At 37.8% G+C, this 26,698-nt stretch overlaps 1 protein-coding gene across 1 annotated transcript; it reads left to right on the top strand.

The window, feature by feature from the left end:
• Nucleotides 1-1,403: 1,403 nt before the first annotated feature.
• Nucleotides 1,404-25,105, top strand: LOC139728260 (ras-related protein Rab-2A-like; the record flags this gene model as incomplete). The annotated part of the gene is made up of 7 exons (XM_071639219.1): nucleotides 1,404-1,476; nucleotides 14,901-14,972; nucleotides 17,143-17,210; nucleotides 18,334-18,416; nucleotides 21,219-21,311; nucleotides 22,515-22,695; nucleotides 24,693-25,105. Coding segments are annotated over 7 exons (666 nt in total), but the record flags the coding sequence as incomplete, so codon positions are not given.
• Nucleotides 25,106-26,698: the final 1,593 nt, after the last annotated feature.

The following is a 26,698-nucleotide window of genomic DNA, read 5'->3' as shown; positions in this document are numbered from 1 at the left end:
AATCTTTATCATATATGTAAACTTGAGGCTATTAGATTTTCATCCACTTACCTCTGTTCCTGTGAAAAAATGCAAGTGTCAACCTCAATGTCATCCACGAATCGCACGTACTCGGGCGGCCAGTGGAAAAAAAAACCACCGGTCACACGCGCCAAGGGCCATGGCATGCAGTCTGGCAGTGCCAATATAATAATAGCTCGCACAAATTGATACATAACATTTGTGTTTGTGTGCATGGGGACGATCCGATGGTTCAAACAACAAAAGGGTTTCGTACAATTATTTTTAACATTGTTAAACGTACTCTTCCACATTTACGTAGCATATAATGTGTCTTTATATTTATTTGGATTGTTATCTTGAGAATTGCTAAAAACCGTTATTATGAAAAAGTGGACCTTTCAGAATTTGGGGGGGGGGGGGGGGGTGCGTACGCACCCGACGCACCCCCCCTGGCTACGGGCCTGCCTTGTTGTTTACAAAGTCTTAAATAATCTCCTACCTGATTTTCTGACTTATCAAGTTAACATAAGAGTATTTAATTACAATCTCAGGAACTCGGCATTTAAAGTACTGTTACCCCCCCCCCCCCAAAAAAAAGCACTTTCTGTGAAAGTAGCACTATTTACAATATAGCAGCTCAATTATCCAATCAATATTATCTGAAGCCACGAGAACATGTACAAGGTTAGCACAATTTCTGAAGGATCCGATTCTATTTTCTTACTTGGTTTATGAGTTTCTTTTTCTATGTTTCTGAGTAATAATTTTTGTTCTGATAGTTATTCTTTCCGAGATTTTTTTCTACGATTCACTGTTCTTGTATTTGATTCTGCCAAAGAGTGTTGTGTATTGGATATGTATATATATATATTTTTTTTTATTTTTTTCTCTAATTTTTTTTTGTTTCGTTGTAATGATTATTGTGTATCTTATACGTTGATTGTACCACTACATGTTTTTCTGTATATCATACGGACTTGCTGAAAAACAGACTAACGGCTGAGTGCAAGTATTTTAACTTGTGTTTAAAACAAATAAACGACAACAAACAAACAAACAAATAAACACTATTTTCTTCCATCAGCTGGTTCTATTATAAATCGGGGAGGTGGGAAGATAAACCCACCTCCCTGGTCTAGTACTGCATTGATTATGTACCGGGTACAGTACTGGAATTCCATGTTAACGCAATGTTCTTCCATCAGCTGGTCTAATACTACGGTACTAGTATTTTCTTCTCTTTGATGCACTCCAGATGGCCCCTCAAGATGGAAACAAACATTGATTACAAATTCGATATTATCAACGTGATTATTGTGCGCATGCGTGTTGCACTATCCTCACGTTTAACCAAGTGATGACGTCATAAGTAAGGTGGATGGACACAGCCTGAAACGTGAACAGAATTTTACGATTTTCACATCAAAATGTCGTATGCATATTTATTCAAGTACATTATTATAGGAGATACAGGTGAGAATAATCGATCTTTTCTTTTTCTTTTGATTAGACTTAGTGTAAGTGGTTGTAAGTTGCGTATGTGCGTTGTTGAGTGTTGCAGTCGGTATTCTCACTACGTCCACACTACGGAATCATGTACGAATGGGTTTTGCGTGTAGAAATGCATGGGGGAAAACCTAAGCTAGCTGTCTATTGACCATTGTGCTTGCTGTAAACGTTACGTGTAGGGCCTATGGGTACATTGCATTGCCTTCATGTAAACATGCCAATATGTGCATGTGACTGTACAACTACAAGTAATCACGTACTATGTCTATGTCAACAAGATTAGTACAACCTGAAAGTGAAATTATATACTTCATGCAGACCGGACCACATCCCACTTTTGATAAAGGGATAGACATAACGTAGTCGGTAGTACAAGTACAAAGTAGTTGTCACTAGTCATCTTAAATTCTTATCCTTTGTGATGTATATATTTCTGATCAATGATATGCTTGGATGATCATGAGGATGGTGTCTCAGTCAGCAGAGTCAGACTTGGTCACTTGTGTTAATAGGGAATTCGTATCACTGGATGCTTTTTTTCGTCACTCTGATGTGATAAGTCTGAATTCTGTACTCAGAGGATTAAATTTTGGCCAAAAATAACACCAGTTTCAGAGATGCCAAGTTCAAAAAACTTTTATGAGTGAGATTTTTATGACTCGGCGACTGGGCGCTCGCGCGCATGCGCACGTGAACGAGGAGGGTGTCCCCCTCCCATGCTAGGGAGCTTTTTTAAATTATTAGCTCTTAATGATGCGATCTGGTGCATACTTAAGTGACTATTTTTTACTATATTTTGAAAGGCAAAAGAAAAATATACCTTCAATTGCAACTATCACCCTAATCCTTTGAGCTATGCTCCTTATTTTTGGCCCAAATTGCAGACTTCACCAGATGCGTGAGAAAAATGGGTGCCATGCGTGAGATCGTGAGACAGACCCTAAATGCTTGAGTCTCACGCAGAATGCGTGAGACTTGGTAGCTCTGCAGTTTTTCACAAGGTCCTGGAAATTACGAATTTGGCAAAATTATGAAAATTATCCACTCAAATTTTGGGTAGATTTATAGACTTCAAATACTTCTACATACCCCTCTCCAAAAAGTTGTCTTTTAATAACACGGTGTAAAATGGCATTATAATTCCTGGCATGATTTTCATAATGGAATAATCAACGTCTTTTTCATCTTGCCCTTGCACCAGAATCACAATTCATATGGTCCATATAGACATTCTTACTGAGCAGACGACAAAGAAAAAAATTGGCAAATGAGGCTCCAATTTCATATTCTACCGTACAGTAAAATGTCTCACTTGAACATTTCGAACAGTTCATGCGATAAAACCTTGTGATAAAATGACATCTTCTAAATCTGGGGTGAAATGTGAATTTCTTATCGTTTGTACGTATATTTACGTTACATTTTTGGCGATTTTGGTCCATACAATGCACTGTGAGGCTAATCTACGAAGTCCTGCACGTATTGAATGTCATTTGTACCGGTACGGAAAAATGTGCACACCCGGAATTACCATGCTGTCTGGTAATACCTAACCTAATATAGCACTGACTATATTTAGTCTAGTAGGTAAGTTTACTAGCTTACTCATCAACCACCTATTTTTAGATTGACCAGCTTCGCGCAATGGCTTCATTGTGTATACCCCGGTAATATCAAAAGTATGTGTTGGAAGGGGCGCAATATGCTGAAGTATTCAAACATAACGCAAATCAAGAGAAATACTGACAATACATGTACTGTTAAATATCCTGAGGAAATTGGAGGAAAAAGAATGGAAGAAAATCCTCAGTTGATAGGATGTATCGATGATTACATTTACAAGATTATATGTGCTTTATCAATGGGGAACAGGTGGTGGATTAGAATTATGAGCTTGCACTGGCGTACAGTTAAAAAATGTCACTTTTGTCGCCGAGAATTCCGCTCGTACAGTACGGATCAACTAATCTGAGCCTGCAGTATAAATCTGATATATTTTCTGCCATGGTGAAAAGAAAGGTGAAAGTGATGAATAGAAAGGTACAAGGAATTTAATAAAAAATCAGTCGATGATCATTACACGTAGGTCCAACCATACTCTTTTCAGGGTAAAGATTAATCCCGGGACACTAACACGAATGTGTCAGTGTCGCCAGTGCGGTTAGTAAAGAACTAATTCCAGTCGTAGTATACGGTACTCTAGCTCTAGACAGAAATATAAGATCTACGTGCCAAAACTCAAAAAGTTTGTCTTGATTCTGTCTAGGTCTAGACTACACCACAAAGCCAAGGGTTATAAAAAAAGGGCAGTTTATGCAGCCACATCCATTATATGTGTCTTCCAGCCACAGGCGTATGGTGGTAGGCATGGCCAGTGTCGCTGAACACAGCATCACACGAATGACTCTGGGGGCTGGCTGCATGCAGTTTGTCATGCATTAACATGCAATGAGATGTGAATTAACTACGATGAAAATAACAAATTATTTTCTTACATTCTTGACTACCGGTACCTTATTTTCTTTAAATGGTTTCAAATTACTGGAATCGTTCTAAATTAACTTTTTTCTTTTCTCCTTGCATTTTTTTCGGTCTTGTCACAAATGCCCATTTGTTTTAAGTGCAAGTTTTCTCTAAGAAGATCTTACTCCCTGACCAAAGGCCTTGGGGTTGGTGTATTCAGATTCAGATTCAGATTGACGGCCAGCATGCAGCCAGCCAGCCAGCCAGCCATCTGCGAAGGCTCAGCAGTCAGTGGCATGCCAGTAGCCAAAGTCCGGATGCCACATTCCAACAGAGCATTGTGATTGATCCTAATCAATCAGAAGTCCCCCGATCAATTGTAACTTTACTAATTGACTCAAGCTCTAACTAATAAAGCAAACATGATATGAATGAAGTGAGAAAGAAAATATTGTAGGAGAATAAAGTTGTCTAGAAAGTCTGATTAATGAGGTTATTTTCATCTCTTGGCAAGGTGGTGGTGTACTCTGTGGTAGTACAGTATATGGCGTGTTGATGTGGCTAATACAGCAATATCCAGTTTCTCTGTGTGTGTGGATGTACAGTACATGTGTATTTATAGCTGTATCCTGCAACTTGGTCCATGGCGACAACCACATGATTGTGTATAGTTGCGTCGAGTTCATAATCCCTGTAACGCAGCACCCATGAAACCAAAGAATCACACTCGACTGGAGTTGACTGTTACTGATGAATGTATGCTTCAGTGGGCATATTAGCCGACGAGCAGTCCTGCACTAGGCATGATTTCCATGTGTACCGCTATGAGCAGTGAATTAAGATCAGTTCTGTTGAAGAATTACAATGTCTGACGGCCGTCTCCCTTTATTATGCATGTATCTTGATATGGCTGTGATAAAATCTGATCAAAATACTGCACCTCGGAGCCTAACTTATGCTGGGATTCAATACAGTCCTCGTTATGAGCATATGACATGGCAAATCAGAAGCAGCAAACTTCATGACACCAAGCTCATTACCAGGTAGTTTATTGGTGAAAAAGAAGCGTAGCATGCACACTAAGGCTGCGTTCACATAGAAGTATATGGTATTCGCTATTAGCTATTCGCTATTCGGGCACCCAGTACACCATCACCCGCACCGTCAACTCACCATCCCATGCAGTGAGGATTTCTTCCTCCTATATCCCAGCAAATCGTATTAACAATTTCTAAACTGCATCAGAATGTCAGTCTACATGCTTATTTTTGCTAAAGGGCAAATCCAAACCAAAATTGTCATTATTTCATAAACTGGAGACAGTATACGCTGCAAGAAAATCGAACAAGCTCGATTCTCACTATGCTATACTATTCTATAGATGCTATTCGGTACTTTCGAATAGTGCCCACTTATGTGAACCGGTGTCAGGAAATCCTATCATTCGATTCAAGCTATTCGCGTGCCCTCGAAAACGAGCCCCGAATACCCGAATAGTATACTTCGATGTGAACGCAGCCTTACAGATGTGGAGTGCTACTTGGAAACAGCAGAATCGTGTTTGAAGTAAACATCAATTCTTTCAGGGCGTTGCTGACCACTTCATGCAGTGCATACAGTCTGTAGTATCTTTCAGTGGAGCCGTGCATCGATATTCACATTTCTGCTGAATAACATTTGGGATTTTTCTGACCTCAAGCATGAGTTCATGTGATGTTGGTTGTGTGGAAATGGGGGGGGGGGGGTTCTACTTTTCCATTCCCCCCCCCCCCTAAATTGTATGTGGGCTTCAGTCATGCCAATTTACAGATGCATGCTTGTGAAAACAATTTACTCTCACTTGAATTCTACACATTCCTTCATGGTAATGACAGCTGAGGCATCCATGAAAATTGAAATATTCTGATGTAGTTGTGATTAAAAAAAGGGAACAAGGTCCAGATGCAGATATATTGGTTGTCGTAAAGAGATAAAATATTGGCTACTTGTGTGAGAGGCACCGTAACCTTTGATCACAAAATACCCCAAAACAACTCATTATCCTGGCAAATTTCATCGGTCAAGATGAAGGCAAGTTTCTTGACAGACCCTTTGTTATGTTATAAGCAAATTCCAAATGGTGGAAGATGAATAGTTAGCCCTTCTGAGAACTACAATTGACTTGTATTTTTTACTTGTAGCAAGACCCTGCCACTTGACATTAAAAGAAAAAGCCATTCAAATGAAAAATGGTCCACTTCCAGCAATTCACACCATGTGTCAAATGAAGTGAAGTACTAAAGTTACAAGAAGAAATGCATGCAGGTCTTTAGAATTTGAAAGAAAAGATGCCTACTGTACATTGCAGTTATCATCAACTATGTAATAGACATGAATCGCATCTTGTATGCACTGTCAGTCAAAATACTAGCTAACAAGTAGCATTGCAGTATAATGGGATCTTACATGATTTGATGTTGGTGAGGTATCACTATCAGTGAGGGCACTAATTTAGAAAACAGGAGGGGTCAACCACTTCCACAAACTTAAACTTGAGATGCGCTGGTAGCCTGCGTGTAACAGCTTTCAATTTAGAACTGTGCATTATTTTTGTCCCTGTCAATCTCAGAGCTTGCCCAAGGTTGGTCAGCCCAAGAAATACCTTACTGTAATACAAAAAGAAATATCTTTACCATGCCACAAGTCATACAGCAGAGAAAAATTTACACCAGAGGAAACAATGGTTGTGTGATGAAATAATCAGTAGCGCCAGAAACATCCAAGAAGATGAAGCATTTAGTGTCTATGGTTACTAAATATCTGGTGCATGTTTTAACTTAACACAGAATGTAGTTCTCCTTAACCCTAAAAAGACTGGGGGGGGGGGGGCCTAAAAGGCCCCCCCCTCGACATTTCGCGCGATTACTCAGCAACATGCAATGCTCTCGCCGCGATGCTCTATGACTTTTTTCTTTCGAGTTTCCCACACATTTTGACACCAAATTTGTGACGCCCGGGGGTACGGTTCTGAAGTTACATAACTTTTTGTACATGCATGTGAGACCGAAAATGGCTCAAAAATGTGATTTTGTGTACAAAGTCAATACAAATTGAGTTTTATCACATGGTTCATATAAATATGCTTATTTTTACTCTCAATGGCTAAAATCAATTTGTTTTAGTAGTATTATGCTTCAAAAAGGGTCTGCCACAAATTTTGCTGAAAAAAACAACAAAAACAAAAGGTCGAAAAAACAAAGAAATACATAAGAAATTCATAAAACAATAAAATAAATAAGAAATTAATTTTGATACCGAATTTTTTTTCAAGTACATTTGCTAATAATGCTACAAAGAATATCTAGACCAAAAATGAGCACTTTTGGAGCTTTATTTACTGATTTAGATAAAAAAGTCTGATTTATCGCATAAATTAGCATAATTAATCAAAATAAAATAAAAGAAGACTATTTTGGAAAATTTAAATATACGATCTTGTAGATTACATCACACACTACCATTGTGCAAATTTCCGCGGCGATCGCGCGATCCACGGCTGAGATCTTAAGGGGGGGCCCTTTATGCCCCCCCCCCCCAGTCTTTCGAGCTACCAAAATAGCCCAGTCTTTTTAGGGTTAAGAAAGAGATACTGAATACTGTAGTAAGGTTTTTATGCAATTTTTCATTTGTATTTGCTTCTACCTCTTTGTATTTATTATATTTGATGACCTTAATATGCTGTCATTATTCATGCATTGAGCTTTTTTCTCAAGTCATTTTTCCCTCCTCTTTTTTTTTTTATTCTAGGCTTTAGGATTTCAGAATACTTACGAAAGGAGAATAACACTCACTGTATTTTATCTTCAAACAGCTTAAGTGAATGAAGGGAGCGGGTTTATAAATGTTTTCTAAACTAGTACTAGTAGTTTGTGGGGGAAATTATGTAGAAATGTCATACAAGCAGTAGAGGCTGATTGTGGATGAGATCCATGCAAAATAAATAGATAGATAGATAGATAGATAGATAGATAGATAGATAGATAGATAGATAGATAGATAGATTGATTGATTGATTGATTGATTGATTGATTGATTGATTGATTGATTGATTGATTGATAGATAGACAGATAGGTAGATAGACAGATAGGTAGATAGACAGGTGGATAGATAGATAGATAGACAGAGAGGTAGATAGATATATAGATAGATAGACAGAGAGGTAGATAGGTAGATAGGCAGATAGACAGAGAGGTAGATAGATATATAGACTGATAGATAGATAGATAGATAGATCTAACATAGATAGGTAGATAGAGAGGTAGATGCAAACTTGTAGATGGATAGGTAGATAGACTGATAAATAGATAGATAGGTAGATAGGTAGATAGACAGAGAGGTAGATAGATAGATAGATGGATAGATAAATAGATAGATAGATAAATAGATTAATAGATAGGTGAATAAATGAATAAATAACCACTTGCCAAAATGGGTTACTAGGCAAGGGCCTCTTGCTTTTAGCAAGCAAATACCCATGTATAATACTCACCTGCTACACCGTACAATACCTACAATGGCATTTCGTTACCTTAAATGGCAAGGAGGTGAGTGGGCTTGTAGCACTGTGAGGTCATAACATAACATGTAACAGAGATGCCACCTGTTACTTTTTTGTTTTTGGCAGTGCTTAGTACTGCTTCTTTTTTTTCTTTTTTTTTAGCCAGAAATACAGAGGCTTTTGGCCAAAATACTGTATTCACAAATTTATTAACTACACATATCTATTGCAGAAAAGGTAAATATTTCTACTAGATATGTATATGCATTCTTTCAGGCCTCAAAATGGTTCAGTGCTGTTCACAAGGTTGGCATCCCTGATTTAATGGAGGAACAGAACTAGATTTCCTTTGCTAGATGTTAATCTCTTTTGTGTGTGTGTGTGTGTTTTCACTTTAGTTTCTTCTTGTACTGTCACAGAGACTCCAACCCGAAGCCCCATCTGATCTGGAGATTCTCCCGCCCGAAACCCCTAGCAAACGGGAGACTCAAGTTGATGTGTGCGAAGCGTGAAGTTCCTAGGGTTCTAGATGTTCTCTGGTGCTATCTAAGGCTTATTTTTTCAACATACAATAGCAATAAGTAAGAAATCCTTTCCACTGGGAGACACAGAGCCAGGGCGGGAGAAATCAAATCTCAAGCGGGAGAACGGGAGATTTTGCAAAAATGGGCTTTCGGCAGGAGATCTCCCGTCGAAAACGGGAGAGTTGGAGTCTCTGCTGTCATTCTTTACCCCCGCCCCCACTTTCCCCATCCTTGTGCCTGATTTTTGACTACTGTAAAAGTGGAAATTTTCGCGGTGTTGAAATTTTTGCGCATTTCGCGCAACCAGAAACTAGCGCGAAAATAAAAGCACGCAAATATTTTTGCTTGCCATATGCTCCTGTGCGTGATGTCTTGATTCGGCGGAATTAAAAACACGCGAAACTCTTCTTACCCGGCGAAGCGCGAAAAATTAGTCGCGCGAAAATATCCACTTTTACAGTATTTGATTTGGACGTATCACTGGCATGCACCGACTTGATTTTTAATGATCCATGTTTTTCCTTAGAAATCTCTGTCTCTCTTCTCATAAGTAATAATAATGATAATGATATTTGCATTTATATGGCATTTCATACTGGCGTTTCTAAGCTCACTTGTGCTATTCATACAAAAAGACTAGAAGACTAGAAAACTGTAAAATACAATAACATTAACAAAACCAGCATATTAACATATTTGAGACACGTTCTGTTTGTGTATCATGTTTTATCACAATTCTTCTATGTAACGTGTTGTATGAGCAGGGACCACCTCCGTGTGATGAGTGAGTTGTGTAACATTCTTCATAATGTTTTATTTCTTTTTTACTTTCCTGTCCTGCATTTCATTTTCACTTTGAATTGACCTTGACAATTACATGTACTTTGTCCCATGTATTGTTATGACCTGTTAGAAGCGATAGTAACAAAAAGTACACCCAATTTTACTTCGGTACCAGTAATAACGATGTCACCTACAGTATGTGTACATGAATGTACATGTGTATGTGTTTGTGTTTGTGTGTTTTCTACTAGTTTGCGAGTGCATGTTAATTATGCCAAGTGTCTACTGAGTGATTTTCATGTCTTCCATTTCTCTTTCATTTTGTGGTTGGTGGGGGATTTTGCTGTATTTTATGGTTAAAGCTGAGTTGTCTTTTGTCCTTGTAGAGGGGTTGCTGACCACATTTACAATACATCTCTGTAAAAATGACCTTGGAGAAGTAGCTTTTGCCTGTGGAAAATGAGAGTACATGTATAGTAGAATAATGATGGTTTAGAAGTGATGTACATTTTTGCAGGGAAAGCAGCCCCAGGTCAGTCGGGTGACACTTTATCGTAACATCTGGCGTAGTAGTAGTGCCCTTTGCCATGATGTGTGTTGTGAATGCATGATTGCCTGTTACGGCAGTGTCATACAAGGGATCCCCCCCCCCCGACACACACAGAAATGGCATGGTGGAATCAGATATCACGTACTTGACTCTGCCTTTGTCATGTAAAAGGGAAATTCTGCCCACATTAGTGAAGGCTTCCTTTCAGCCATCTGTCCGCCGCCCCTTCCTGCAGTCTTTTACATCATCGATGCACCTGCTGGGTGCATTATATGCCCATCTACGGGTGGTGGATGGATGGATGCATGTTCTGCACCATGTTGTAGTGTACATTAGCTACATATCTCGTTCAGGTGCTGACAGTGTTGCTGTAATTGGCATGTATCACTAATGAAGAGTTGGCCTCACCCTTTGATGATAGTCATGTTGAGAAGGGCTCTTTTTTTTCACAAAATTCACTCCTGTTTCATCGTAATGTCGAAGTGCTGCATAATATTCTGCAACTTGCTATTGTAAAATGTAAATTGCAGATTCAAACTTTGGCTTTCAACTAATAGAAATGGTTTGATGATAAGGAATAATCATGAAAATTATTAGATGGTGCAAGCATTTAATTGATGCATGATTGTCAACAAGTTTGCACCAATTTTTCCATCTCGAAAATCTGTTTCTTTCTGTACAGTGTATCTAATGCCTGCAAGAGTTGTTTACTGGGTACATGTAATTATGATATTGACATTGAAATTAAAGTGCAAAACACAAATTACAATTGGTTCGAAAACGCTGTATGATAAGTAAAGTGATGTAAGGAAATGAAAGCCACAGAGTACAGAAAGTGCGTAGATTAGAGCACACAACTAATTCATATAAATTCAGTAGATACAATGAAAAGAATGAAAAAAAAAACTGAAATTCACATACAAATGAGTAAGGTTTAAGATGAGACTTGGCTAGCTCAGGAGAAGAGTATTAGTTTTACATGATCAGATATTGTTGTTTTGGTAATAATGTGTTGGTAATGATATCATTACCAGACTGTTTGAACTTGTTAAATCTGTGCACAGCAAATCCTTTCTGCAAAACAGACAGAATGCTTAGCTGTAATTGGGAAATCCAGTACAAGTATTTCATTGATTTTAGGCAATTTTGCAACACAGCCAACTGCTCTATGGAAGGGTTACAGAAGATGAATTACATGTATGTACTATATATTCTGAATATTTTGCGAGGTTTTTATTTTCGCAAATTTCGCAAGTCATATGCCATCCGCGAATTTAAAAGCAAGCGAAAATATTAAAGGACAAGTTCACCTTCATAAACATAAGGATTGAGAGAATGCAACAATACTAGTAGAACACATCAGTGAAAGTTTGAGGAAAATTGGACAATCGATGCAAAAGTTATGAATTTTTAAAATTTTTGTGTTGGAACCGCTGGATGAGGAGACTACTACAGCTTGTGAGTCATATGCGTACAACAGTATAAAGAAAATGTAAAAGAAAATTCAACATATTTTCATTTTTTTTCGCATAATAAAAGAGCTCTTGACTTGCCTCTTTCTAAAGTGCAGGGGGAATAATATTGCCCATAACATTTGTCGGTAACGAGTCAGGGGAATGTGTACTTTTTTCAAAAGATGGAATTTTGTGAAATTCTCTTTATATTTTCCTTATATTGTTGTACGCAAGTTATTCATACACTGCAGTAGTCTTCTCATCCAGCGGTTGCTGCACAAAAATTTTAAAAATTCATAACTTTTGAACGGATTGTCTGATTTTCCTCAAACTTTCAATGATGTGTTCTACTAATATTGCTACATTCTCTCAATCCTTATGTTTATAAAGGTGAACTTGTCCTTTAACCCTGATCCTGACATGAATTTGACGTGCATGCATACATGTGCATTTCTCAGTTCATTACTGGACTCCACAAAATGTGTGCAAATTTAATCACTCGCAAAATTGTCATGAAAGAAGTACCGATGTGCGAAAATTAGACTCGCTGAATATATGGCGTATACTGTACTGTCTCAGAGTATAGTGGAGAGAAAGAAGCAAGTAGGTTTTTTTTTTTTAAATCTTTTAATCTTTATGTCTCTCTTTCTCTCTTTGTGGCCATATCAGCAAAATTTGTAGTACTGCCATATAGAGTAATAAATCTCATTTATGGATATACTCTAGGGTTTTTTGTGAAGGTACAGTTGAAGTTACTGGCAGCAAGAGAGTAGGCGTAATAGCAGATATTAAAGAGAACGTATAGTTGGTTTTTTTTTTGAGACCTAACTTTAGACCTCTAACATTTTTTGGTGAGATGAAAAACCTCTTCTGAAATATGAAAGAGCATAGAATTTCAAGAAGGATTCATCATTTGTTTGATGAAAATTGGCTTTGAAATGACTGAAATATTCAAAACAGAGCAATCCTAATAAAGGTGGGACCCACCTTTTATTAGGATCGCTTTGTTTTACTTTGTCTTTGAATGTCTTGGCCATTCCTAACCAATTTTCATCAAATGTTGAATCCCTCTTGGAACTACTAAACTAACTACTACTAAACTTTGAATTCCTTTTGGAATGGTATGCTCTGTATTATTTCATGAGTGGTTTCTTGGTATCTCACAAAAAGTTAACCTGTTGAGAACGGGCTGATTTTGCTACAACATGCATTTCTCATAGACACTTACCCGAGTATACTCGAGACTTGTCCTCAACAGGTTAAAAGCCCAATCCTCATCTCCACTAATACTATATACCATCCCTTTAAGAGAAGTAGTGCATGGAATGATTTCATTTAGTGGGGGCACTGTGGCATAGTGGATAAGACTCCCGACTCCCGATCGGAGGACCCGAGTTCGAATCCCGCCCAGTGCTTACGTCCTTGGACAAGATGCTTTTGCCCATCATGTCCCTCTCGACACAGGTGTATAAATGGGTACCTGGCAACGCTAGGGTAATGATAATTGCAGGGCCCTCTGGTAGAGCAGTGGTAGCACTGAAGAGGCTACCCTGGGTAAATAAGACATTATTATTATTATTATTATTATTATTATCATTATTATTATTATTATTATTATTAGTAGTATTATTATTATCATTATCATTATTATTATTATTATTATAATTATTATTATTATTATCATTATTATTATTATTATTATTATTTATTATCATTATTATTATTATTATTATTATTGTTATCATTATTATTATTATTATCATTATTATTATTATCATCATTATTATTATTATTATTATTGTTATTATTATTTAGAATTTATGAACATGTTAATATATTTCCTTTCCTTCGAAGGAGGATACTTTCACATAATTACCTTCTTTCCAGACGATCTTCCTTGTTATATGATAATCAAAGGATAGAAAAAGGTGAATATGTTTCACCTTGGCAGATGTTAATCACATTACTCTCACCTTCAAGCTTGTGACATCATTGGGGAAAAGAAAAGTAAGGTATGCAGGGAGGGTACTAACATATTAGTCTTCATCAGACCATAAAATGGAGGTTTTTGTACAATGTAGTTGAACTTTGTGTGTTTGATTACTGACTGTTGATATGTGCATAGTTATAGTATAAATCAATGTAGAGAAGGTCTAGTAAACAAAATATTGTGTATTGCAGGGCAATAACCCCCACCCCCCCCCCTTCCCCGGCTAAATACTGGTTAGTGATTAGGTTAGAGCAAAGATTAGGGTTAGGGTTAGGATTAGGTTCAGGATTAGGGTTAAGTCAGGGGAAGGGTCCGGTGTAATTGCCCAGGGGGTAATTGCCCTAGGCCCAAATGTTGATATGATTTGATTTTTACATCAGTATGACTTTGTTACCACTTCCCTTACATATGACATGATCCACAGACATGCATTCTATGATAAATTGACAAAGCAGGTGCAGTGACCTCGTGTAAAAGATTATTTCTACAGCTGTCCCATTTTAAACAATTTCAATGGGACGTTGTAGTTTGTTGCTGAATTGCATGTTATTGAGCATTGTTTTAGTAACGATAATAGTATATGTATATTATGACCAGTTTTTGGAGAGTTTATGCCTGTGTCTATGCCATATTGATTTCAAGTGACAGAAAATAATGATGGTGAACTCCTCACTTAACCTCACCCACACCCTGGAGGACAGAAATGTTTACTTGTGAGATTACTAGTTTGCAGAAGTGTCATCATGTGTGTATACACCAGGAGTGATGGAAGTATTCCTCTTCACAAACTGATAGGCTGAAGAGTCTCCTGAAAATCCAGAATATGTCATAGTTACACCTCACTTTGCTGTAGGATGTAAATCACTGTCCCATCAACAGCATATAGTATGCTGTAGATAGGACCAAAACCATTAGTCTCCGGAAGTGGTATTCAGTACATAATATAAACCTCTCTTGTAAATGGTGTATGTTTTTGTGTGAATATGGTTTCATTCTTATATGTATGGGGTTTTGTCTGGTGATAATGGCCGGATGTGGTAATGAGTGAATTAATGGCAATGTGCATTCTTTTCTCGTACTCCACAGGCGTCGGTAAGTCCTGCCTCCTCCTACAGTTCACAGACAAACGATTCCAGCCTGTCCATGACCTCACAATAGGTAGGTTGAGTCTCCTTTATTTTGTTAACTGTTTGTGCTAGGGCATGAAAAACAAGGAAAGCTTAAATATGTCTTGTACCAGGCCAGATAGTGTGTCCAGCAAAATCAAGTTTGATTTAAGGCAGAGCATGTTATAGTGAAATAATTGTGACAGATTCAGATTACTCACAAGGCCTCATATGTTGGAAGTTTCATGCATCCTAATTCTGCTCGATCTGTGATTGCAAAGAAAAGTGCAGTGTGTGTTGCCCACGGAAGGGAATGACATGATATCAGAAGTTATGGGTCTCAGGATGCCATGTGGCTTTAAAGGGATCGTATAGTTTTGGTTGAGACCTAACTTTGACAGGTTTCTAACATTTTTGGGTGAGATAATGAGAAACCACTTATGAAATATGAAAAAGCATATAATTCCAAGAGGAATTCAATGTTTACTTGATGAAAATTGGTTTTGAAATGGCCGAGATACATAAAATAGCGCAATCCTAATAAAAGGTGGGACCCACCTTTTATTATGTTTGCTTTATTTTATTTGGTTTTGGGATGTCTCAGCCATTCCAAAACTGATTTTCATCAAATAAACTTTGAATGTGTCTTGGATTAGTATGCTCTGTACTATTTCATAGTTTCTTGGTATCACACAAAAAGTTAAAAGCCTAATCCTTGCCTCCACTAATACTGTACCATCCCTTTAACTCATCTTATCAATAAATATCCTTGTAACCATGTAATCTCTCACATGCATACAATGTATAGCCCCTCTCCCCCCCCCCCTAAAAAAACCCCCCAAAACAAACAAAACAAACAAACAAAAAGCACAAAAAACACAAGAAATAAACAAACAAACAAATGAAACAAAACATGATAATAGTGTGAACAACTTTGCTTGGCATTTAATAAGTGTCTACAATGTATGTTGCCCATTTTTTAATTTGATACATTTCTGCTGGTGTGAAGCCAGTGTTAATTTCTGTAGACGTGAACACTAACAGTCACTTTATTAGGATCTTATCATCATGTTGAATGAAGTGACTAAACCAGATTACATTTGAGAGATGGATATTACATGCTAAAGCTATTACTAGCTCACAGCCATTCTCATTGAAATGACGCAGTTTACAAGAGCCTTAATCTAAAAAAAATCTGCCACAAGATTTATGATAATGTAGTGTCCATCCCTGTACACGTGGTACATTACAGTGAAGTTCCATTCCACATTTACTACAAGCATGGGGTTCACCAAGCCACATGGGTGTTGCATAAAAAGGGCCGAGAAGAAGACCCCTTTACAATGTGTCAAACCTGTTTAACTCCTTTTCATTTCTTTGCTTTTGCTTTTGTTTTTGTATTTTAAATGAAAGGGAAAGATACCATGAAATACAATTTATAGGAATCTAAACTTGAAAAGAAAAGAGACAATGTGCTTTTATAGGAATCATATGTACTTGTACAAGATTACATTGTGATGCCGACCTCCCTGTCATGTGCCCTGAGTAAATAAGATCTGTAAATACCATTCTCATGAACATTTTTTCTTTCTCTGTCCGTGTAAGACTCTGTGTCCCTGTGTGCTTGTCTGTGCCACTCGCCCAAGTCCCCCTATGGTGTGCTGGTTTATGTCTGTCATGCCAGATTCTATTATTATTATGCCTCTGTCCTTATTGAGGAAGTGAGTTGAACTTGGAAGGGATGCTACCAGTTTCAGCCATGTTTTTCTGCGAGGTTAAAATGTCGGCACTACCGCTGAGTACTTCCACTTTCACTTTTCCTTCCTCTCTCCCCAGACGTGGCAGTAATTCTTGCCTCGTACTGTGGTAGCAGAACTTTTACCAGTCATTGCTTTCATTAGAACTGTGCCTTTTTGAGGTTGAAATATAGCTGAAAGTTTGAGTGAAAGTACTCTTTTAGAACAGAAGCATTTATACCTATAAAAAACTCCATTCAGCTGACTGTATGTATTAAATTGGAATGCTGATATGTGCTTTGTACATGTAACTCCAAATATTTAATCGCTGTGACCAAAAAAAAAAAAAAAAAAAAATCCATATTATACATGGTGTAGAAGGCACATAGCACAGTTTGGAAGTGATAATTTAAAAATTAAACATGTCTGGATCAATGATATGTATACATACATTTTTTTTTTTTTTTTTGTATCTCATCGCTGCAGGTGTCGAATTTGGTGCACGGATGATAAATATTGATGGCAAACAAATTAAACTACAGATATGGGATACGGTAAGTGGCTTCCTTGACTGTACCTTGGAGTTAGAAGATCATTCAATGTATCAAGCGCTCCTGTACACAATTCATTTGTTGTTGTTGTTGTTTTTTGAGGGATCATTATATGGAAGTTTAAAGGGTACTGCTGGGTTAAACGTAGGACTTTGTTTTTGCTATATGACCAATAAAATACTTTTTCATTTAAAATATTGCTACTGACTACACAAAAGAACAAAATTTGTGCAATCTTTTGTGGGGCTGACGCTCTCTCTAACGCTATATCACTCGACGCAATTGGTGTAACAGAGGGCGGTATATAGCTGGCCCCTGTGTTCACCCTGTCACAACTGCCATGGGTTCATCTGTGATAACACAGCTAGTCTGTGCCTACTGTATGTGCATGCATGTAGCCAATGCTCTGCTACATGTATTATCGATGCAGTGGACCCAGTAATTTAGAAGTAGTAGCAAGCACAATCTTGAGCAAGTAAAGAGCAAGCAATGCACAAGCAGATGAAAGTTTCTCACAGTAACCATATCACAGAAACCATAGCCACGCCATAGATATTTCATTGCCATGTGTTTCTAAAACAAAAACAGATTTAAACAAGTCTTCTTCTGCCTGGTCATCCCTCATAAGGAAGAGTAAAAGAGGAATAACGAGGCTTATGGTGTGACCATGAATGAGATGGTAATCACTTTAAATAACAGTGTTGTGTTTCTGTTATATTTAATACTACCTTTAAATGACTTAGAAATGTGAAATGATTTATTGGTTCAAGCATTTCATACAATAGAATTTCTCATTCAGTCCATGATTACTGGAGCAATGCACATTTAATGTGCTCAAAACAACTTAAAGAAAGGAGAGATCTGTAATGTTGGATTACAAAAGGTTGTTTAATAAAAGAACTAAACAAAACATACATGGAGGGAGCATTAAAAGAAGATTTATGTTGATGATTGAAGTTGAAAAATTAGATTTTGATATTGATTGTATGAAAGCATACTGTTATCTGCATTTGTATTGCCATTGCTACAAATGTGTTGAATCTTGCAACATTAATTAGACAATTGAGTATTTGATATCATAGAGAGTGAAGATGTTTCAATTTTCTCTTTAATATTCTGTGGCCAGGCTGGGCAGGAGTCATTCCGTTCCATCACAAGATCATATTACCGAGGAGCTGCTGGGGCCCTCTTGGTGTATGACATCACCAGGTATGTGGCACATTGATTTATAAATTAGCAAAACATGTCTTCCATGATACAACGTAACCGTACTGTGTATGTGGTGCTATTTCTGTTTTGTGTTACTGGTGGATGTGGCTTTTCAAGTTGTCATTAATCTGTTGAGGACGGGCTAATCTGGCTATAACATGCATTTCCCATAGACACCTGCCCGAGTATACTGGGGAATAGTCTTCAACGGGTTAAAGATGGTGTGAGGCCCGTTCTCACTGCTGCGTGCACAAGTTTTCACCCAGATCGCGATCAGCTTGAGAGTCTGCTGCATGTAACTGTGACAATGGCTTGGTCAGCAAGCTCCACAGTTTTCATTTGCCATCAGGATGTGGGAGTGGCAGTCGTGTGACAAATATTGAGATTTTTTCGGCATCTAGCATTCTCGCTGCAAACTGTCAAAAAAACTTTATGCAAAGCTAGAAAAACCACACACTGGTCTGCAGTTGATCTGTTGGATGTTTCAGATGTTTGGTATAGTTGCAGAACTGAACAAATCTCACCCAAATGTTGATGATAAATGGTTTAGATTGCAAAACGTACAGTTGTACAGAGGTATGCTGAACATTAAAAACATACAAAACAACAACTAAAAACCTGCTTATGAGGGTATGCTTCTCACTTCACATTTGGATACTTGTATCATCTGTCAGATACAATAGCTCTTTTTTCTACAAATGTCATTCACTAAAAGAAAGAAACAATACAGGTTTTAACGGAATATATACCTCTTTTGCTGAATATATTGTTTCATAAGGCTATAAAGCATTATAGTTGAATGTATTTATTGAACGAATTAGCAAAATCCTATGATGGCTTCTTGGGCATAAGGTTATTGCATGAAATATGTAATTTCAAGAATCATTTTACAGCAAACTTACACAAATTACTTGTATCTAATGCATTCTTTATTCTGTTGAACAATAGCTTGAAATTTACGTATGTGTAACTATTAAATATGTACAATTTCATGATTCTACTACATAGTACCACTTTTAAGAGGGCATGGTCGGACCATGATACAATATTGACATACTCAGTGAGGTACGATTTGATTCTGTTAGACACTGTTTGCCTTTCAAGAGGACATTTCTATTACCAAGAAATAGCCTCTGTCAGGATGTATATTCGCCATTTATGCAATAAAGCATTGGTACATTGACATGCTTTGCGTTAAAGTGATATGTGGAAAACAGTCACTCCAAACACCAGCCTTCTCATTCATTTAGTTGCCCCGTCCTACAGCTCAAGGATACTAATGCACTTCATAGCTTATACACTATTTCCTACTAGGAGATCCATCTTCATGTGTGTGCTTTTCAGTCTGTCATGAAGTGTGAAAGTTGCCTTCTGTGAAAAGCAACTGTGCATCAGTAGTGACTAGTAAATCATGATGAAATGAACTGTAACGAGCCATGGTGGTTTGTGGTTAACGGTCCGCTTGAAAGGATCTTTGATTTGTCATTTGTCACTTTTACTTGCAGCATTGCAATTCTCAGAGGTAACGAAAGAGTCGCTGAACTTCTGGTCATATGATACTTGAAAAGATGCCCTTCTCTTTTGAATGTGGATTATTGGACACGGGAAGTGCACATACATAAAACTAAAGCACTGCTTTCGTGCACCTGTGGATCCTTAGAGTGGGTTTATCTTTCTTAAAGTGCAAGTCCAACCTAGTATTGTGTCGCTTGGCATGAAAGCAGACATATCAGAGAAGCAGATCAGTGAAGTATTGAGGAAAATCAGACACAAGTGGCAGCTCTGTATGAAATGCTATTGACCAGCTCTCTGTTTGTTTTGTACACAAGATTTCAGTAATTTTCATTTTTCTCAAATATTTGTATCTAAACCTAGACAGATATCCAAAGAGTTGTCAATTTGCCTTACTCTCTAAAATTCTATGATTCTTAAATTTTTTATAACATGTTTGTTTTGTTTTCAATTTTTCTCCAAAATTTTCACTGATCTACTCCTCTGATTTTGTTGTTTTAGTTCAAAGCAACATGATAAAGGTAGACCTTGTAGATCTCATATGCCTATGAATATGAGGGCGGTACACATTCAGGGAGCTAACAGATTTCCCCATAGTGTCGATACGTATCAAATATTGTTTTAAATGCTGTGATATGCTGTTTAGTGTGTTTTACTGCAAAGGGAAATTTACTTCGCAGACCTGTCAGGTGAAATCTTAGTTTAAATTGAATACATTTAGGATTTACTTATCTGGAGAGCTCTGGACGCGAAATGCCACCTTTGCCATCTCGACACGCAGCCACACGGCATTACAAAAGATAATTCACCCACTTGCCCAACTGGCAAGTGCCTGTTCATATGATATCACTTTCCCATCGGTGAGTTTTAGTTGCCGCAGGCAAGTTGGTTTTTAGCACCATGCACATGCATTGACACAGAATATCTCTGGTGTTGTATTGTGTGTTCAAGCTTCACACAACATTGGGACCTGCGCAAGTGAACAATTTTTGTCGGTGCCTTTTTTGTATGCTTTGCAATCTAACTTTACACTCTGAATAGCCCTTTTGTCTTGCATATGTTGTAAACACAACACACTTATGCTCTCATATCTCAGATAAAACATCATATAAAAATGACAATTGTTGAGGTAACAAGTTCACATGATATCATGAAATCATGCGTTCAGTAAAGGCTTGTCTGGCCATACATGTACGTTACTATGAAAGTGCATATCCGAACTTACGATATAATCTTAACAGTGATTACATTGTTTGTAATATCACTTCTGAATTGTCTTTTGATCAACAGGCGAGATACCTTCAACCATCTCACAACGTGGCTAGAAGATGCGCGCCAACATTCAAGTTCAAACATGGTCATTATGCTGATTGGTAACAAGAGGTGAGTAAGAATCTACCTTTAGGTGCTCTGCATTTATACCACGTAGCAGCTTGGTCTATGAAAAGTCTTATTATACCAGGCAGCAAAGGTAGGTACACATTGTTACTTTAATATGCATAGGAGAATATATTGGTTTTTGATAATGTAATCCTTCTCCAGCCAGTCCATGTGAATTGTAACTACATATGTACTCATGTTAGCTCTGAAGTTGGAATGATGTGCTTTCAACAGACTCGTCAATAATTTGTATAGGTCTTATTTTACCCAAGCTCTAGATTTGGAAAGACGTGTATCAGAACCATTATGCAATTCTTTTTATCAGATCATGTAATAGCACCCAAAGCACTTGATGAAAGTCAGCTGTATGTATACAGTGGGTAGAAATAAAATATTGTAATTTCTGTTGGATGGTTGTTTACTCAGTATCCACCTTCAGTGTTGCCAGTGTTTCTTCCGTGTGTATGATGCAATCATTTCTCAGAGTTACCCATTTGAAATCATCAATTGAGGCTCTCCCAATGCTTGAATTTGCCATACATGCAGTAAATTCTTAATTTTTTTGGAATGCCAGTCAAATATTCAGTACGAAAGGTACATCAAAACATCTCGTCAGTGTATGGGAGATCTGAATAATGCTAAAATAAAAGTTAGCAAAGTGAGTACTAGTATCCTGAAGAATCACGCACATAAGAAAGAGTCGGTCGTTTCACGTAAATTTAATTGAAGAAAATGATGGAGTGCAGAGAGTAGTTGACTCCTTGACATACTGACCTTTGAAGAGCAAACACAGAGTCCAGCATATGTAAATGCATCTGCAGTTGGTCAATACCTTTGACAGGGCTCCACACTAACTTTTTTTTTGTGTGGCCCGATGGGGCCACCAAAATCATCAATTTCAAATTTTTGGTGGCCCTAGAGAAAAACTATGGTGGCCCGAAAAAAACCCAATCAAAAACATTAACTCACTGCATGCACTTACGCATTTCCGGTGCAAAAAGTTATGAATTTACAGACATACTTTTTTTAAAATGGTGGCCCGAGGCGGGCCACCAAATTTGCCCTTTTTTGAAATTTGGTGGCCCGACTTTCATTTTTGGTGGCCCCCGGCCACCAGGCCACCGTTAGTGTCGAGCCCTGCCTTTGATACGCTATGGGCCAGCGAGCGTGCAAACTCCTTTACGTTGACACGCTTTGTCTTGGCAGTGACCTGGAAGCGAGGCGCGACGTGAAGAAGGAGGAGGGCGAAGCCTTTGCCAGGGAACACGGCCTGATCTTCATGGAGACGTCGGCCAAAACTGCGGCCAACGTGGAAGAGGCCTTCATCAACACTGCCAAGGAGATCTACCAGAAGATCCAAGAGGGTGTCTTTGACATCAACAATGAGGTAAAGTCTAACCAGGTTGTATGACCATGTACACAGTTTACTTGATTGTTCACAAAACGGCATATATATATTTTTTTACATATGATTAATGCATAGTACTTGTATGTACGTACATGAACCATCTACAAAGTAATATTAACATCAGTATTCTTGCATTCCCTTTCTGTGGAAAAAAACAACAAACAAACAATGAAAGAGCAAATACATTTGATTCTCAGTCATATTATTTTCATTGACTGGTCCATACTATGTTGACTGTCCTAGGAAAAACATATGAAAATTTCTACTTTTTATGCCTCTGCCACGAAGTGTCGTCGAAGGCATTATGTTTTCGGGTTGTCTGTCTGTCCGTCCATCCATCTTTTCGTCCGTTGTTGACAGCGTAACTAAAAAAACGTTTTAGGTATCCTGATGAAACTTGGCATGTATATGTATGAGTGGGTGGGCACAACTTTTGAGTGCACATGCTCAAGGTCAAAGGTCAAAAGGTCAAGGTCAAATGCTCAAAATTTCACCATTTCCTCCATATCTATACAATGCCTGAAAGTATTTTCTTGAAACTTAGTGTATACATGTATTACCAAATGAAGATTTTCCAGAGAGAGTTTCAGATCATGAGGTTTAAATGTCAAAGGTCAAGTAAAAATGTTAAAATATCACTTTTTTCTCCATATCTCGCAAATGGTTTGGGGTATCTTCATGGGACTGATGCATGTACTAACTGGCAGTGATTATCTAGGGAATTTGGGGGTCATGAGTCAAAGGTCAGGAGGCCAGAGGTCAAGGTCAACTCCTCAAAATTTCACTATTTCCCCTCATATTTATGCTATGCCTGCAGCATTTTTCTTGAAACTTAATATATACTTGTATTACCCAACAAAGATTCTCTGCAAAGTTTCTTGCCAAAAAGGTCAACGATAAAGTGAAAGTGCTAAATTTCACTTCTTCCCTCCATATCTGGAAAGTGACTCAAGGTAGCATCATGAAACTTAGTACATACAAATCTTGTATTTAAGCATGTTCTACCTGACAGTAATTCTCCTGGGAATTCTAGGGCCATAGGGTCAAAGGTCAAGGGTCAAAGGCCAGGTTAAAATGCTATTATTTTACTATAATACTGAAATACTTAAAATTACTCAATGCATAAACTTATAAAAGGGTCAAAAGTCAAGTAAAGATCCTCAAATCCCCAAAACCTGCTCTCGTAGACAGTATAGCCATTCATCCAATTAAATCTAGTTCAAGAAAAGTGAACATTCAACACATTTGTGACAAACTTGTCATTTTGATTAATATTATGTTAAAGGTATTGTTTACCATTGGGAGCAGTGATTTTTGAAATATTCGAGTCATCACATTTGATGCATATGTGTAGGTCAGTTGTATCACAAAACATCCTGCCATATAAAAATTTCGCATTAAAGCCTAAAAGAAGATATCATTATTTTTCTTAATAAACCATAACTGTAGACGGTTTATTCTAGAAACAATGTTATCATAACTTTTGTTCACATTTTGTACATTTAACAATACTTAACATTGATTATACTGATTAACATTTTTACAATGGTTGTTTCTATCCGTAACTCACATCTTAGAGCTATTTTGAAGCGCTAAAGCTGGATTTTTTGTTTCATCTGTAAATGGTAAATTATGCCTTTAAACTGTCATCACTTGTTGTCAAGATGTACTATAGACCTATTAGGAGAACCATGCATTATGGCAGAGGCATACCAGTCACCATAGCGATATTTCTATATTTAGATCATGTGTGAATTAGGCCAGTATCATAAAGTTTTGCCAGTGCGTAAAATTATATGAATAACTTTGCAAATGTGTTCTTAGCAGATGTAGCATTTCCATATTTCTTGGTCGTGCCTGTAGATGCTACACCTACAAATATGTCACAAAGGATTATTCGGCATAATTTCTACTCCTTGTTTTCATATCTCTCTGTTTTGTCTTCACCCCGTGTATTTGCTTACTTTGCCTGGTAGGCTAATGGAATTAAGCTCGGCCCACAGCATTCAACCGTCAATCCTGCACAGCCGTCGGGTGATAGAGGGCAGCAAGGCGGCCAGGGCTGCTGCTAACTCCTGTTCCTGTGACATCACATCCGACAGATAGTCCTCTCCCTTCCTCCGGGGCTTGGAGAAAGGAGCCCCTGTAACCCCCCTATTCCCTTGGTCCCCGCCCTTTGACTCCTTCTGATTTTGTCGTCATACTTTGTAGCTGCTGAGTAATAGCATAGCCCTCACAGCAAGCTGTCACATTTAGCTCTTATTCCCTTCACTTGGAGCTATCCACCGAGGGTCATGTTGCTATTTAATAACCCTCGACATGTGTATCCATGAGATGTACTTACTGAGAATTTCGCAGAGTAATGAGGTCGTTTTTCTCTCCTCTCATCACGCTTCCCCCCCCCCCCCCCCCTTGCCTCATCCTGTGCATCTATCACCCCTTCCTTCCTGTCTAGGATGATATAAAGAGATTATGACTTGTCAGGACATTTCTGAAAGAGAGAGTTTCAAATGTGCGCAAAATGTGGCGCAGTATGTGATGGGATTGGAGTCTGTATAGGTTACAGTCCCAGCGTTTCCCTTGTAGGTTACTTAAAGACGATTCTCAAAAAGCTGTGAATAAGCTTGCGTATATTGGGGCCTAGTTCAAACTACTGTAAATAAATGTGTACTAAGTGGGTGTAGTCGAGTGGTCTTGTAACAATGTGATGTTTTTGAAGAGAACATTTTCTAGGAATCATTGTCCTTATGTATGCCATTTCTCTGGTGCATTTTGTGAAAAGTAAAGAGCAGTTTGCGTACATATAGAGTGAGCACAAAACCCCCCATGGAAAATTGAGAATCAGTTGGAAACTATGATTTTGACGATGATTAAGATTGAAAATAAGACATGAGTGACTAGTTGCATCAAAGGAAGTTCACAAGTCTTGCCGATTCTGCCAAGGATTTCTTCTACAAATTTTCTATTACAGGCAATCCCTTTTGTCTCTTTAAAAGCCAACTAATTAACTATGGTAATTGATATCTTCTGTATTCATATGCCTAATTCTAGATGAGAAGTAGTGTGGCCTGTGAGGAAATGCTTTGATTACTAAGGCAGTAGATTTTTTCACATAGATTACTGTGTATTTGTCTGTCATTAGTATTAATTAAACAAGCTATAAGTGTAGGTTGGACCCGTACATTTGAGTATGTACTGTAACTTTCATAGGAAGAAGGAAGCTTTTGTTTTTTTCTCTCTCTTCTCTCAGAACTCAACTGAAAGTCTCACTGTACTAGAGTACACAATTTACTCTGCTCTTTTATTGCATGATAGGCCAACTGTAAGATACACAGTATTGCCGGTCACTGAGCTGGTAAACTCAGCAGTTGAAAAGAAGTTAATGGTATGTGACTTTGTGTATAAGAAAAGAGTGATTTAGTATTAAGCCAACCAAGCATAGGACTTTGTTTTAAATGTACAACTGTCATGTGGAGTAGCATCTGCTGAGCATTGCACGCAGGTGCAGGTAGCTGTTGGTGTAACGTGTCTGTATGAGAAAAGCAAGGGAAATACAAGGAGGTATAGGTTATTACTCTGGGCTAATGGCAATGATTTCAGAATTCTTTGACTTTAATTTTACAGAGATAAAGAGTCTATTCATGATGATGCATTCCATTTATGCTTTCTCATGTACTCTGTATATCAGATATTTTTCTTCTTGTTTTATTCTCAGTGTTTGTTTTTTCTCTCACTTTCTTGGTGATTGCTTTTCTGATATATAGGTGTGCTTATTTAGTTTGTTTTTATTGTTTCTACGAGTACTTGTCGAGAGCAACGGTGTTCTGTTCTCAAGGATCGAAATAGCAGAGAATGGCATCAGTTTGTAAAGTTTTAAAGTTAGGGTATCCACAGTAGGTGTAGTGCCTGGATGTATTTGTGTTCTATTTATTGAATTATGATATATAGAATGGATATGAAATGCGCATCAGTGTTCACGATA

The sequence above is a fragment of the Diadema antillarum genome, unplaced genomic scaffold (genome assembly GCF_040938485.1).
Source record: "Diadema antillarum isolate AM-2024a unplaced genomic scaffold, OU_Dant_1.0 seq00000170_RagTag, whole genome shotgun sequence".
Classification (NCBI taxonomy): Eukaryota; Metazoa; Echinodermata; class Echinoidea; order Diadematoida; family Diadematidae; genus Diadema; species Diadema antillarum.
Note: the sequence above shows the minus strand (reverse complement) of the source record. Positions and strands in the feature narration are given on the sequence as shown.